Genomic DNA, 14,671 nt, shown 5'->3' with positions numbered 1-14,671 from the left:
TTATCCAAGTATTGGAGAAGTTGGTCAAGAGCAAAATACAGGAATGGATAGGTGGAAATGGGATACTGTATGGGGGTGGGGGGCAGCATGATTTTGTGAAGGGTAGATCATGCCTTAGTAACTTGCTCATGTTTTATAATACAGTGATGGCTGAATTGGATAAGGGTAATGGGTTTACATATTGCTGCTGATGGATGATGATACTGCTGGACTTTGCAAAGACCTTTGACAGGATACCACATGGAATTGTAATCAGTAAACTGCAGCACACGCAGATAGATAGGAGGATGGTTGCTGGAGAGATATCAGAAAGTAATTTGTTCAGGAGCAGAGTCCAAAAGAAGGCCTGTGACGTGGTGTGCTGCAGTGTTCTATTCTTGAACAACTGCTGTTTATTTCATTCATTATAGGAAAGGATCTGAGAGGAATTGCTCAATTATTTGCCATGATGCATAGTTGAGTAGAGCAATAGTGAATACATATGATGGAAAAATTTTAAAGGGTGATTTGGATAGATTGGCAGCCTGGGCTAAAGAAAATGGATGTCAGTTTAATCTAGCAAAGTGTAAGGTTATGCATTTTGGGGTGAAAAGATTATCAGCAGTATACCACATTGGTGAAACTGTACTCTTGGAAAATGATGAACCAGAGACTTGGGAGTGTTAGTGAATAGTTTCGGGGATACATAGCAAAGGTGGCTAAATCAATTCATCGATCACTTGGTTACTGAAGAATACTTTGATGAGCAGAGACAAGCCGATTATTGTTCCTCTTTATTGAGCCTTGATAAGACCCCATCTTGACTACTATGCACAGATCTGGGTGCCAGGGTTTCTTGGTGATAGAAGGAGGTATAGAGGATCCAGAGGCGAGTGACCAAGATGGTAGCTGGTCTATGGAATGAACCTTACAAGAAAAGGTTAAAGATTTGTGAGTTACAGAAACTGGTTAAATGAGGAAAAGGGGTTATATGATTGAGACATTCAAATTACTAAGAGGTTTTTACAAGATTAATTCATAGAAAAATTTTTCAGAACAGGTGTGGTGGTGGGAGAACTAGGGGCCATCCATGGAAACTGAGCAAGAGTGTAGTTAGCAAGGGTGTTAGAACTAGGTTTTATACTTGGAGAGTAGTGAATGAGTGGAATGTTTTGCCAGAGTCTGTTGTAGGTATCATGACTGAATGATCACTAAAAACACACGTAATAACCACAGTAATGACTATTTAATTCGTAAATATTTCATCCCAAGTATCTTGGGACATCATCAGTACAGTAGTTTAAACAATACTAGGAATAACATACATTAGGGCGCATGATTACAATGGAATCTCAATATGCGTGCAGTAACGTGTTATAGAAGTAAATTAAATAACTGAAAAAAGAAATTAAAAAAATTAAAAAAAAAAATTATATATATATATATATATATATATATAAAGATTATTTTACACAATTTTGTATGACAATTTCCCATACTTTAGGAATAGTAAGATTATCGTTGTGGTTTAAATTTGGTCTCTGTAGTAGGGCTTCCAGCACTGTTTTATATAAACGTTCATATTTATATAAAGATCTGTGTAAAAGTTTCGACTTCTCCCAATGGATCCTATGGTTTAGATTTTCAACTCTGTGTTGGGAGAGACCAAAGTTCTGCGGTTTGAAAAGACAAATGTGGTCTTGATGTTCCGAGATGCGTTTCTGAACAGACCTACCTGTCTGACCTAAGTAAGATAATTTGCTGGAGCATGGGATCTCATAAACGCCAGGTAACATCAGAGGTGAGAGTTTGTCCTTAGGAGAAGGTAACAAGTTATAGATTTGGTTCATTATTATTATTATTATTACCACGGGCTACTCCAGGAGTCCTTAGACTCATCGAGGGAGGCCCTAAACATCATGTTCACACAGCTGTTCAACATTCTCACAGTATCTATCATACCTTGCCTTGAACTCGCTCACTGTCATAGCACCCACAACAGACTCTGGCAGCTTATTCCACTCATTTACCACTCTAAAAGTAAAGAACCCAGCTCTAACACCCCTGCTAACCACGCTCTTGCCCAGCTTCCATGGGTGTCCCCTAGTTCTCCCACCACCAGTCCTGATCTCAAAAATATCATCTGAATTAATCCTATAGAATCCTTTTAGCAATTTGAATGTCTCAATCATATCTCCCCTTTTTCGCCTATCAACCAGTTTCTGCAACCCACAAATCTTCAACCTGTTCTCATATGGTGCATTCCATAGACCTGCTATCATCTTAGTCACTCGCCTCTGGATCCTCTCAACCTCCTCCCCATCAAGAAGGAACCGAGGTGACCAAATCTGGGCACAGTAGTCGAGATGAGGTCTTATCAGGGCTCGGTACAGAGGTACAATAACTTGTTTTTCTCTGCTCGTCAAGCTATTTTTCAACAACCAAGTGAGTTGATGAGCTGATTTAGCTACTTTCGCAATGTGCCCCCTAAACTTCATCTCCCTATCCACCAATACTCCCAAGTCCCTGGCCTCATCAATCTCTTGGAGTACAGTTCCACCAATGTGGTATACTGCTGCTAATCTTTTCACTCCGAAATGCATAACCTTACATTTTGTCACATTAAATTGACATCCATTCTCCTTAGTCCAGATCTCCAATCTATCTAAGTCATCTTGCAAGACTTTGACATCTTCTGCATTCACTATCGCCCTACCCAACTTTGCATCATCAGCGAACAAATGAACTGTCCCACTTAGACCATTCCCTATATCGTTAATGAACAGATTAAACAGCAGTGGTCCAAGAACAGAACCCTGTGGCACACCACTAGTCACAGGCCGTTTTTTGGACTCTACTCCTGAATAAACTACTCTTTGATATCTCTCCATCAACCACCCAGCTATCCATCTCACCAACCCTATATCCATTCCCATATGTTGTAGTTTACGGATTAGAATTCCATGTGGTATCCTGTCAAACGCCTTTGCCAGGTCCAGCAGTATCACTGTAAACCCATTTCCCTTATCCAGTTCAGCCGTCACCCTGTTATAAAACCTGAGCAAGTTACTGAGGCATGATCTACCCTTCACAAAGCCATGCTGTCCTCTGTACAGTATCTCATTTTCATCAATCCATTCCTGTATTCTTCCCTTGACTACTTTCTCCAAGACCTTGACAACGACTCCTGATATGCTGATCGGTCGGTAATTTGCAACCATAGTCTTGGATCCTCCTTTATGCAGTGGAACTATTTTCCCCTCTTTCCACGCCTTCGGGACTAAGCCAGACCTGAGACTCAGATTAAACAACATGGTCAAGGGCACTGATAATTCATTAGCCGCTTCATGCAAGACCCGTGCCGGTATACCATCCAATCCCACAGATGTATTCACATTAAGGTTCTGTAATAGACTATTCACCTCCACTTCATTCATCACAATTCCCATATAAACTAATGGTTCCTTCATTTTTTCAACATCACCACCTGGATGATATACTTTTGCAAAGTGCGCGCTCAGTAACTCCACTATATCGACTGGTTCAGTGAACTCTTTACCATCGTCATTCCTTAAAATCATTTTGCCATGTACAGTTTTTTTCTTGCTTGCAGCATATTGAAAGAACTGTTTGGGATTCTCTTTTGCTTGCATAGCTAGTTTCCTTTCATAATCGGCTTTTGCTGTTTTTACCACACTCGTTACCCTTCTAGCCTGTACTTTATACTGTTCGTGTGCCTGCAGGTCACCCCTTTCTTTAAATTCCCTCCATAGTTGTTTCTTTTTTTGCAGCTCAAGCTTAATGGTGTTATTCATCCATTTAACCCCTCCTTGTTTCACTATTCGGACCTTAGGTATACAATCAGCCATAACCTCTTGTAAATGCTCTTTGATCACTTCCCATGCTCTATCGACGTCCAGCCCTTGCAGTTGTACATGCCATGGCACTGATCCAAGCAATCTCCTAAGCTTGTCATACTTGCCAGCACGGTAATTCCACATATACCCTGTCTTAATCACAAATTTCACACCTTTAGCCACCTCCCAGGTCAAGACCTTATGATCACTCTCACCAATAGGTGGCAACATGGTCATATTCATTACAGTCAAATTCTCAGACACTATTACCAGGTCAAGCACTCTCACACCCCTAGTATTTTCAATTACATGCTGTTTCAGATAGTTATCCCTTAATAATTGAATAAAATCCATTTCCTTCCTCACATGTGTCTTCTCCTCCTTCCAATCAATGTTACCATAGTTGAAATCCCCCATAATAATTACCCTCCTTCCACTCATTTCATCAATTTGTTTATGCATACCATCTCCACCATCTATTCCATCACCTGGTCTATAGCAGCACCCAACTGTATATTTTATTCTGCCAGTATCAATCTCACACCAAATAGCCTCAAATGAGCTCCTTTCACTATCCTGCAATACTTCAATTCTCCTTGGCTGCAGTTCATCAGCTATCATCAATAACACCCCTCCCCCAATTTTATTCTCTCTGTCCCTCCTAAACATACTATAACCTACACATTCTATCCCACTAACTATATCATCTTCCGTCAGCCATGTTTCACTAATGCCAATAACCTGTGGCCAGGAAGAGCCAATCAAGGCCAAAAATTCTTCCTTCTTGTTCCTAATACTCCTGGCATTAGTATACATGAATTGCAGTGTTCCCTTTGTCCCACCCCTATCTTGATGCGTTATTCTAAATATCCCATTCCCATTTTTTGTTCTTATTGCTGGCTCAGGTACATTATATACATTTTTACACTCAACTGTCTCACTGATGTCTGGATATCCACTTCCCCCCCTCCTTGGTAGTTCTAGTTTCCCTGGTTCTGCATATCCATTTTCACTTCATTCAACAACACTTTTTCCAGTCTCCGCACACCAAGTCCATTCAAATGCAGCCCATCCATCTTGTATAAGTCCTTTCGCCCATCAAACTCATTCCACACGTCCACAAATTCCACACCACACCGTCCGCATAACCTGCGCATAATATCATTTGCAATTATGGCCCTCCTTCTAAACTCCTCTCTGTCATACTGCGGTAACAGACTCACCATTCTAACTCTGTCACTCTTTTCTTTCGCTACCTTTAACAATACTTTCAAGTCCTCTCTCATAAAAAATTTATCACCTTTCAATTCATTCGTACCAGCCACAATTGTTATTTCTTTCACCCTCTGTTTTTGCACTCTAATGCTCTCACTTACATCCTTAAATTTCGCACCCGGCAAGTACGATTTAGTTACACTCCCATCTATTACTCCTCTTAATAACGAGTCACCATACAATACTCTCTCCTTCATTTCGGAAACTCGCCCACGCTGTTTATTTCCATTAGCCGAATCACTCTGGAAAGAGTTTTGCAGGTGCTCTAATTGCCGCTGCGCATCTTGTATCACTGCGCGCAGCCTAGCGATCTCACTTCCTACAAATAATTCCTCTTTTTTTTTTATCATTCAAACCATTTTCTCTTTCTGTATAATTGCTCTCACTCTTTCTTAGATCACCGCTCACATTGCCATCTTGTACACCGCAATTCCCTATCGAGCCACTATTTTCACTCGCATTCTGGCTTTCTTCAACCATAACTGTCTCACAACCTGACACATACTTCGACTCCTCACTTTGCATACACTTTCTACACATTCTCCCACCACTATCACTTTCAACCCATACTCCAGACTCATTCGGGAATGCATACATTCCACACACATCACACCGGACAAACTCTCTCACACTACAGTTTTTGAACAATGGCGTCGTATTTTTGGACGCCATTATCTTACGTCGCATTGGCGCCATATTCAAATATATGAAACGTATCGTTAAAGACTAAATTAATTTACGGAATTTACACCAAAATCACACAGACACAACAAGCTACCAAATTTAGACAATATTACGTTATGATTTTTAACATTTATTCTAATTTCCATCCAAAATTGTACTTAGCTTTCGGGAGCTCCCTGAAAATATGACCGTACCCCTGGCACTCTCGTTCTCAACTCCTTCATGGGTTTGCAAGTAGTGGCAAAATTGTATTTCTTCATAATTTTTGAAAGACGTTCGGAGATGCCTTTGACATAAGGTATGGGAATCCTATGGACTTCTTCTTGTCTGAGTTGATGTGTGTGGGAAGGTGACTGATGATTTTTTGGGTTGTTTTAAGATTATATCCATTTAGTATAGCTGTATTTTTGATTATTTCTAGTTCTTGGTTTAGAGAATCTTCAGAGGAGCAGAATTTGTGTGCTCTGGAAACTAGTGATTTAATGATGCCAAATTTCTGAGATGGATGATGAGCAGAAGAATTGCGAATGTAGCAACCTGAAAATGTAGGCTTGCGATAGACAGACATGGCGATGGAACTGTCTTCTTTTCTTTGAATGTGTAAATCCAGAAAGGAGATACCCTTGAAGATTCTTTTTCTAGCATAAAGTTGATGCGAGGATGAAGAAGGTTTATTTTATCTAGAAACAGTTGTAATTCCTGTTCGGGATGATTCCAGGCTGCAAATACGTCATCGACATATTGTAACCAAATTTTTGGTTTGGGTTCAAAAGCGAATATTTTTTCTTCAAGGTGTTCTAGAAACAGGTTTGCTAAGTTTGGTGATAAAGGAGATCCCATTGCTGTTCCTTCTTCTTGTTTGTAAGTTTGACCTTTCCAGGTGAAATAACTGGATGTAATAACAAATTTGAATAATTCAGCTATATCAGAAGGAAATTTTTGAGTTAATAATTCTACTGTTTCTTTGTGGGGAATGTTCGTGAAGAGGGAGACAATGTCGAAGCTAATTAACAAATCAGTTTTTAACAGTTGAATGTCTTTTATTTTTGCATCAAACTCTGTGAAATTTTTTTATTGAAGAGGCTAAGTGTCCTATATGAGGACGGAGAAGGTTAGATAAGAATCTTGATAACTTGTAAGTTGGGCTGCTAATAGAATCTACCACTGGTCTGAGAGGAACATTAATTTTATGAAACTTAGGTAAGCCATAAATTCTAGGAGGAGGTTTCATCACGCAACTTGTTTAATTTTCTGAGTTGACGTTTTGTAGGATCATAATCATTCCTAAAGTATGGGAAATTGTCATACAATATTGTGTAAAATAATCTTTATATATATATATTTATTTTATTTTATTTTATTTTTTATTTTTTTATTTTTTCAGTTATATTTAATTTACTTCTATAACGTGTTACTGCATGCATATTGAGATTCCATCGTAATCATGCGCCCTAACTGTATGTTATTCCTAGTATTGTTTAAACTACTGTATTGATGATGTCCCAAGATACTTGGAATGAATTATTTACAAATTAAATAGTCATTACTGTGTTTTTAGTGATGAATTCACCACAGGTTTCGTTATATAAAAATGACTGAATGAGTTCAAAGCAAAGTATGATAGATACTGTGGGAATGCTGAATAGTTCTTGACATGATGTTTAGGGTCTCCTTCGATGAGTCTAAGAACTCCTTGGAGTTGCCCGTAATAATAATGATAATAATAATATTTTATATCTTATATATTATGACTTTTTTTATGACTCATTTTCATGAAAGTATAATATTTTAATTTCTGATAAAGCATCATGAATCAAATAGTAGATATATAAACAAATTAACCCTATACTTAGATTAATCTCAGACTTAAGCTATCAATAAATAATTTATTTGTTTTTAATTAGTTCTTCTTGTTTTTTGCTTCAGATATAAAACGTGAGTATATGTCTTCTTTAGAGGAAGAACCATCTTCACCTGAAGAAAAGGAAGTTAGCGAACATATTGGATTATTATATTCGTTAATTGGTATGCATTATTAAGGGTTTCTCTATTAAAACAGCAAGATATTGGAAATTAATACACATGTTAGAATGGTTTTGTTCAGATTAAATAAATCATCTACATGTTTTGCTATCAATTACTTGGATAAATAATTAGAAAAGAAATAAAATATCTTTTACTTAAAGATTTTATGGTTGTTTACCATGCCTACATGGTATTTATTACCCACTAAAAAATACAACTGTCTTCATCTTAAGAGCAAAAGTGATAACAAGAATAATGAGTGTGACCATCTTTTTGATGAACTTATTCTTAATGGTTATTTGAAGAGTTTCTTTATAAATGTTGTTATACAGAGAAATCCTGACATTCTGTCACTGACCTCAGATGTTTCCGTACCATACTCTTGTAGGGCTTTGCCATATAAGTTTGGTAATACAGGATTTAGACATCAAAATTTCCTTTTGCCGCAACTGAAGTTGAAGTGTTTAGACATCAGTAATTACATGGATATAAAGGTGATACTTTTGATATAATTTATCTGTGGTTATTTGGTTGTTTTAACAAGTTCAGGCAGCACATCAAAGGCCTTTATTATTTCAAAAGATTGTGTTCCTTTTGAAATATCTAAAATTTATTGCTCCTGTTTCAAATTTTACATAAGTCAGACTAGGAGACATTAGGAAACTTGGCAAGGTGTCTTCCCTCTCCATTTGGATGTTACCGGAAGTGGAGAGAAATTTAGGCCTTACTTCTTGATTCAGTGACTTCAAGCCCTAACTCAAAAATAACCTTCCATCTCACCTTTTCAAGGAATTCAGTGAAGTTGTTCACCTCCATGGTAGTCTAAGAAGTAACTAGAGGTACATTAAGCATGAAAATTAGAAGTAACTCATTCATTATTGCACTGCATTAGACCTTTTATATACCAACACTCACCTTTGGGCTATGCAAAACATCAAACTGTATCTAATAATTGAAAAGTTTTATGACTGTGTTCATCTGTATCTTAAAAACTTGACTGTGAGTCTTAAGAGAATTTCTTACACCTGTTTTCTGAAAATGGAATTTATTCAGAAGTAAAATGGACAGAAATCTAAAGAAAGGACTAATAAAAAGTTATGTGTAAAGTGTTGCCCTCTATGCAGCTGAAACTTGGACATTGAAGAAAGAAGAAATTAAGATTTTGGAAAGCTTTGAGATGTGAATTTGAAGAAGGATGGAAAAAATCAAATGGACAGATAAAATAACTAATGAAGAGGTCTTAAAAAGAGTAGAAGAAGAAAGAAGTCTGTTAAAGAGGATAAAAAGAAGAAAGGGAAACTGGATTGGACATATTCTGAGAGGAAATGGAATCATCACAGAAAAAGACCCAGAGGAAGAGTAAGAAAAACAATGCTAGGTGACATGCTGAATGGAGACAGGTACACAACCTTGAAAGAGAAGGCTTAGAACAGAAGAGAATGGAAGGAAAGTTTTTTTTGCTACTAAGAGAAGAACCTGCTCAGTTGCAGAATACTTAAGAAGAAGAAGAATTGATGTGAAACATGTCAATGTTCCGTTTAATCTGAATAAAAGTATTCTGATGAGAATATTCCTTTTTTCTTACTTTTATTGATCTACCCTCATGATAATTTCCTTCATGAGTCTCCCATTGTTTATAGTTATTAGAATACATATTTTTAGCAATTTATAAAAATTAATTATACAGTATACTTAAATCATCAGTAAAGTCATTAATGTATCTATATTTTTTTTAGAACAAAAACAAACCTACACATAATAAAAATTATGGTTCTGATTGTTGCAGCTTCATCAAATATAAAAACAGAAGTTGACTCTCCAGAAGAGAGAGCACCACTTTCAGAAAAAAAAAAGAAAAAATGTAGAACTATAGATGAATTATTATCATCAGTTCGTATGTAATAATTTTTCATGTTACTATAATTACTTTCCTTCCATTCTTTTTATGCATACAGGTAACTTTCCCCAAACCATGTTAACCATGTAAACATGGGCTTCAAATTGAAAGGGAAAGTGGAAAATGTTAATTTCTATGATAATTGCATTTTCACAAAAAATAGTGCCTGATATATGCACTTTATGTGCTGAACAAACTTTGAATATCAGATTTACATTATTAGCTTTTGGAAAGTTGTGTATTATTATGATGTAAAGTGTGTACTTTTAATGTAAGAAATTAAAACTGTGTATTGACAAAATTATGGAAAGATGCAGTTTGTTCTACTGAAACAGTAAAGTTAAATGAAAAGAAAATGCATGGCTCAGATTGGTAGAAAGATCTTAGACCACGAATATCAATAATTGAAACATTTAATTGCACTGATGTTTTTCCAGTTATTCAAACATTTTTGCTTCCATTGAAAACAGCATAAAAAACAATTTTCTTCTGGACAAAATAGTCATCATCATCATCAAATCATCAAATTCCTGCCATGTACCCTCAAGGGGTGTACAGGATATGATAGTACTACATGAAAAAAATTACATCATTATTAATTTCCTATCTACAATTTTCCTCCAAATCAGTCTGTTACTTGTCAACACTCCAATATTATCAGCTCTTATATTTCTATCGTCTAAAGCACTTTGTACCGTATCAATCCACCTATATCTTGGTCTTCTTCTCGGTCGTTTTCCTGCCAACCTGGCAGAGAACACTTGTTTTGCTAATCTTTCCTCGCCCATTCTGTTTAAATGACCATACCACCTAAGATTAGCTCTGCTAACGCATTCCTGGATGTTGACAATGTCAAGTTCTTTCCTAATATCCTCGTTTTTAATATGATATTGCCATTGATGCCATCTGTTCATGCCTATAATCTTTCTCAGGACTCTCATATCTGATATCTCTAGTCTTTGGTCAAGTGTTTTACTTCTGACCCAGCTCTCAGATCCATAAGTTAAAACTGGTTTGAACACTGTCTTGTATACAGCTAATTTAGTGTTGCGACTAATTTCTCTCTTATTCCATATGAATTTATTCAATTGACTTCCCACCATACCAGCTTTGCTGAATCTGTTGTCTATTTCTATATTTAATTTACCATTTTCAGTAAAAATCGTGCCTAAATAGCTGAAATGTTATACTTGTTCCACAGGTTCTCCATTCACAACACAGTTGACATTTTCAATGATTCTGCCTATTTTCATTGTCTTTGTCTTTTTATTGCTGACCTTCATACCATATCTATTACAACAGCTATTCAATTTAGTCAGAGAATCTTGCACACTTGTAACGGATTTATTTAGAAATATAACATCATCCGCATAAAGCAAAGAGCTGACATTAACATCTCCAATTTCGATATCATGTTTAATACCACTTTCCTTCATAATGTGATCCATATAGATAATGAATAACAGAGGGGATAATGTACATCCTTGTCTCACACCAGATTTAACATTAAACCATCTTCCTGTACTTCCTTCAATTCTAACTGCTGACTTACAACTCAAATAAAGACTAAGTATTGCTTGATATAATGTCCCATTGACACCATATAACTGCAGCGTATTGAATAGCTTCTCTCTTTGCACCTTGTCATATGCCTTTTCCAGATTGACAAAACTTAAATACAGATCTTTGTTATATTCCCATGCTTTCTCGACTATTTGTCGTAAAGTGAAGATCTGATCCTGACAGCCTCTATTTGGCCTGAATCCAGCTTGTTCTTCACCAAGCTTTTCTTCCACAATTCTTCTCAACCGTTTCTCAAGTATACTTGCATAGATCTTGCCAGGAACACTCAGTACGGAAATACCTCTGTAATTCTCACATGCAGTTTTATTTCCCTTTTTATATATGGGTACTATGAGAGCTCTACTCCAATCATCGGGAATTCGTCCCTCTGTCCAGGCTTTCTGAACTATGCAGTGCAGCCACTGTAAGACTCTTATACCACCATACTTCAGCATTTCTGGTCGAATATCATCTACTCCTGCTGCCTTTCCACATTTCAAGCCTTTGATGGCTTTTTCTACTTCAAGTATGGATATGTATTCCTGACTGCATGCCTGGTCAGTGTTTTTTACCACTGTGCTGTCATCACTGCTTGTTTCATTTAGCAGTTTTTCAAAGTAATTACTCCATACTTCAAGGATATCTTTTTCTCCCGTTTTCATGTCACCTTTATCATCTCTAATTCCTTTTATAGAACTCTTTCCTCCATTCTTAAGCTTCTTCAACAACCTCCAGAATATTTTGCCACCTTCTTGATATTTATTTTCTATATTCTTGCCAAAGTCCTCCCATGACTTTTGTTTAGCTAGTTTTACATAGTGTTTAGCATTCTTGCATTTGTCTCTATATTCTCTAAGAGCACAAGCTGACTTATTTGACAGGAACTTTTGGTATGCTTTCTTCTTTTCCTTCACTGCCTCTTTAACCTCCTTTGTCCACCAGGGAGTTCTGATTTTTTTATCCTTACAAACAACCTCACCACATGCCTCTCTGGCAGAATCAATCAATGTTTTCTTCAGAGTTTGCCAATGAATCTCCAAGGTTTGATTTCTGTTCTCAAACTCTTTCATTTTTCCTTCAATAATCTTTGTGTATTTTAGTCTACAGCTCACATCTGAGAGCTGCTCAACTTTTATTCGCTTTAAAACTTTCTTACATGTTATTCTTTTCAATATGAAATTCAATTTTATCCTGCTCAAGACTAAATAGTGATCACTTTCAATTTCAAATCCTCTGTACACTCTGGTGTCCTGCACCAGGGAGAAAACATCACTATCAACAATAACATAGTCAATGAGACTTTTCTTATTCCTAGCCTCTTCTCTCCATGTGAATTTGTGCACATTTTTATGTTGGAACATGGTGTTAGTAATAACCAGTCCATGTCCTGAGCAGAAATCCAACAGATATTTGCCATTATTATTAGCTTTGCTCTTTTCTCCAAATTTTCCCAAAATATTTTTGTATGTCTCACAATCATTTCCTACTCTGCTATTTAGATCCCCAACAAGGACCAATTTTTCATTGTGTCAGTTGCTTTTTCTAAAGCCTCAAAAAATTCCTCTACTTCTACCTTAGTAGAACCTTCTGTGGGACCATAGGCACAAATAAGTCTCATTGTCCAGTTCCCCATTCTCATATTTGCCCACATTACTCTACTTGAGACTGACTGCCATTCAAGAAGATTAGCCTCGTATTTTGTGTTGAATACTATGGCTACTCCTTCTTTTCCTTGATTGTCATTGCCTGAATATAACATTTTGTATTTATTGCTCAGAAAGATCTCACCAGTTTTGGTCTTTTTTGTTTCAGTCACCCCTATTATGTCGATCTGGTATTTATCTAATTCCTCAGCTAGCTCCATTTCTTTGCCATTCAGGCTTCTTACGTTGATAGTACCGATCTTTAACTCTGGTGATGTTGAGTTGGGGTTTATTTTCCGATTATTTCTCCAGTAGCTGACTTTTCGCTGTTCGCCCTGGTTCCCTGGCGAAAACAACGGGGGCCTTGTTTAACCGGGCGACGCCCCAGCCGGCATGAAATTTTGTCATGTTGTACCATCATTCTATATTTTGGTTTAACCAATAAGAATACAATTTGGTCGGCTAATTCCCAAATTGCCAGCCCATCCTCGTCCGTTCAGTATCCCCGTAGATACCCAACAGGGTGCATCACGAGAAGGTGAGGATTGGACATTAGGTCAGAAGCGTTGGTCGGTTCTCCGCATTCCTTTAAAGGCTATGTGGAGGTCTCCTCTCAGTTATACAGCTTTGACCCTTAAGCGGATAAAAGAATTTTGGGCACTGCATTGCAAATGTGTAGTTGTGATTTATTATTAATTTAAAAGAATATTGTTTTCTCTGAAATAACACAAATGATTTTTTTTCAAGATTGACTGCATATACTTGGATGCAAGTTATTAAAAGTGATGTTTAGGTGTTTGGTTTTAATCATTTTTTTCTTTTGGCATTTGCAGATGTATCAAAAATAAAACAAGAGCACATTCCTTTTACAGAAGGAGAAGAACAGGAAACATCTTCATCTCAAAAAAAGAAAAAGAAAAAGAAAGATAATAATGAACTGCAGTCTTCATTAAACGGTCTGTACCCAAAATTTTGGCTGTGATGTTGTCCATAAATTATATAATTAATATAATTGTATTAAATAATTGTAGTATTTATTAGTTCTTTAAAAATGGCAATAAGAATTAATCAGTTTATACCCTACTGCATTTCAAATTTAATATTTACCAAGAGAAAAAGTGTGTGTGTTGATGGCTGGAGAGAATCCAGTATTAAATATCCTTAGAAATGTAGCATTCAACTTTTTAAACATATGATTTGTCTCTTCGTCTTCTCCCATGCTTAATTCTTTTTCAAACTTTCTTATGTGTTGTTCTTTTTGATGTGTTATGTTTCTGGAGATTGAAACTTTTGTATAGTGGAGCAGAAACATTGCAACACCATTGTGAAAGATATAATTGAGGATAATTTAACTCTTGAAATATCCCAATTAAAACAAATAATCAGATGACCAACAAGAGTATTAGAAAATTCAAGAAACAATTAATGAAACTCAGAGAGAACAAGAAATGAGCTGAAGAAGATGCTAAAACTAGTAAGTAACAATTAATAATTATACAAACACTAAGGTAAGTCGTTTATCTAAGAACCTAAGAGGGGGGGGGGGGGGGAATGGTATGTTGATTCAATTATGAAATTTGTGTTTGCCAAAGGAGTCACTACTTTGAGCTTCCCAGTAGTAAAAATTAAAGAGCTTGGAAATTTAATAGAGAAACAGAATAGGAAGAATTGAGAGAGTAAAATTTGTAAGTTTACTATGTAGATACAACAGAACTGAGTTAAGAAGTGCTATGATAGCAAATGCTTCA

General features: G+C 36.4%; 1 protein-coding gene across 1 annotated transcript in view; it reads left to right on the top strand.

The window, feature by feature from the left end:
* LOC150109849 (uncharacterized) overlaps positions 1-13,905 on the top strand; it is a 232,146-nt gene extending 218,241 nt beyond the window's left edge. Inside the window, exons 17-18 of the mRNA XM_090396316.1 lie at positions 7,722-7,820; positions 13,757-13,905. Of these exons, the coding sequence (XP_090252442.1) occupies positions 7,722-7,820; positions 13,757-13,905 (248 nt within the window). The remainder of the gene's footprint in view (positions 1-7,721; positions 7,821-13,756) is intronic.
* The last annotated feature ends 766 nt before the right edge of the window (positions 13,906-14,671 follow it).

Source organism: Typopeltis vanoorti, chromosome 1, assembly GCF_054136105.1.
Source record: "Typopeltis vanoorti isolate ZY-2024b chromosome 1, IOZ_Tvanoo_1.0, whole genome shotgun sequence".
Taxonomy (NCBI): domain Eukaryota; kingdom Metazoa; phylum Arthropoda; class Arachnida; order Uropygi; family Thelyphonidae; genus Typopeltis; species Typopeltis vanoorti.
The sequence above is the reverse complement of the archived record's forward strand: the minus strand, read 5'-3'. Positions and strand labels throughout refer to the sequence as shown.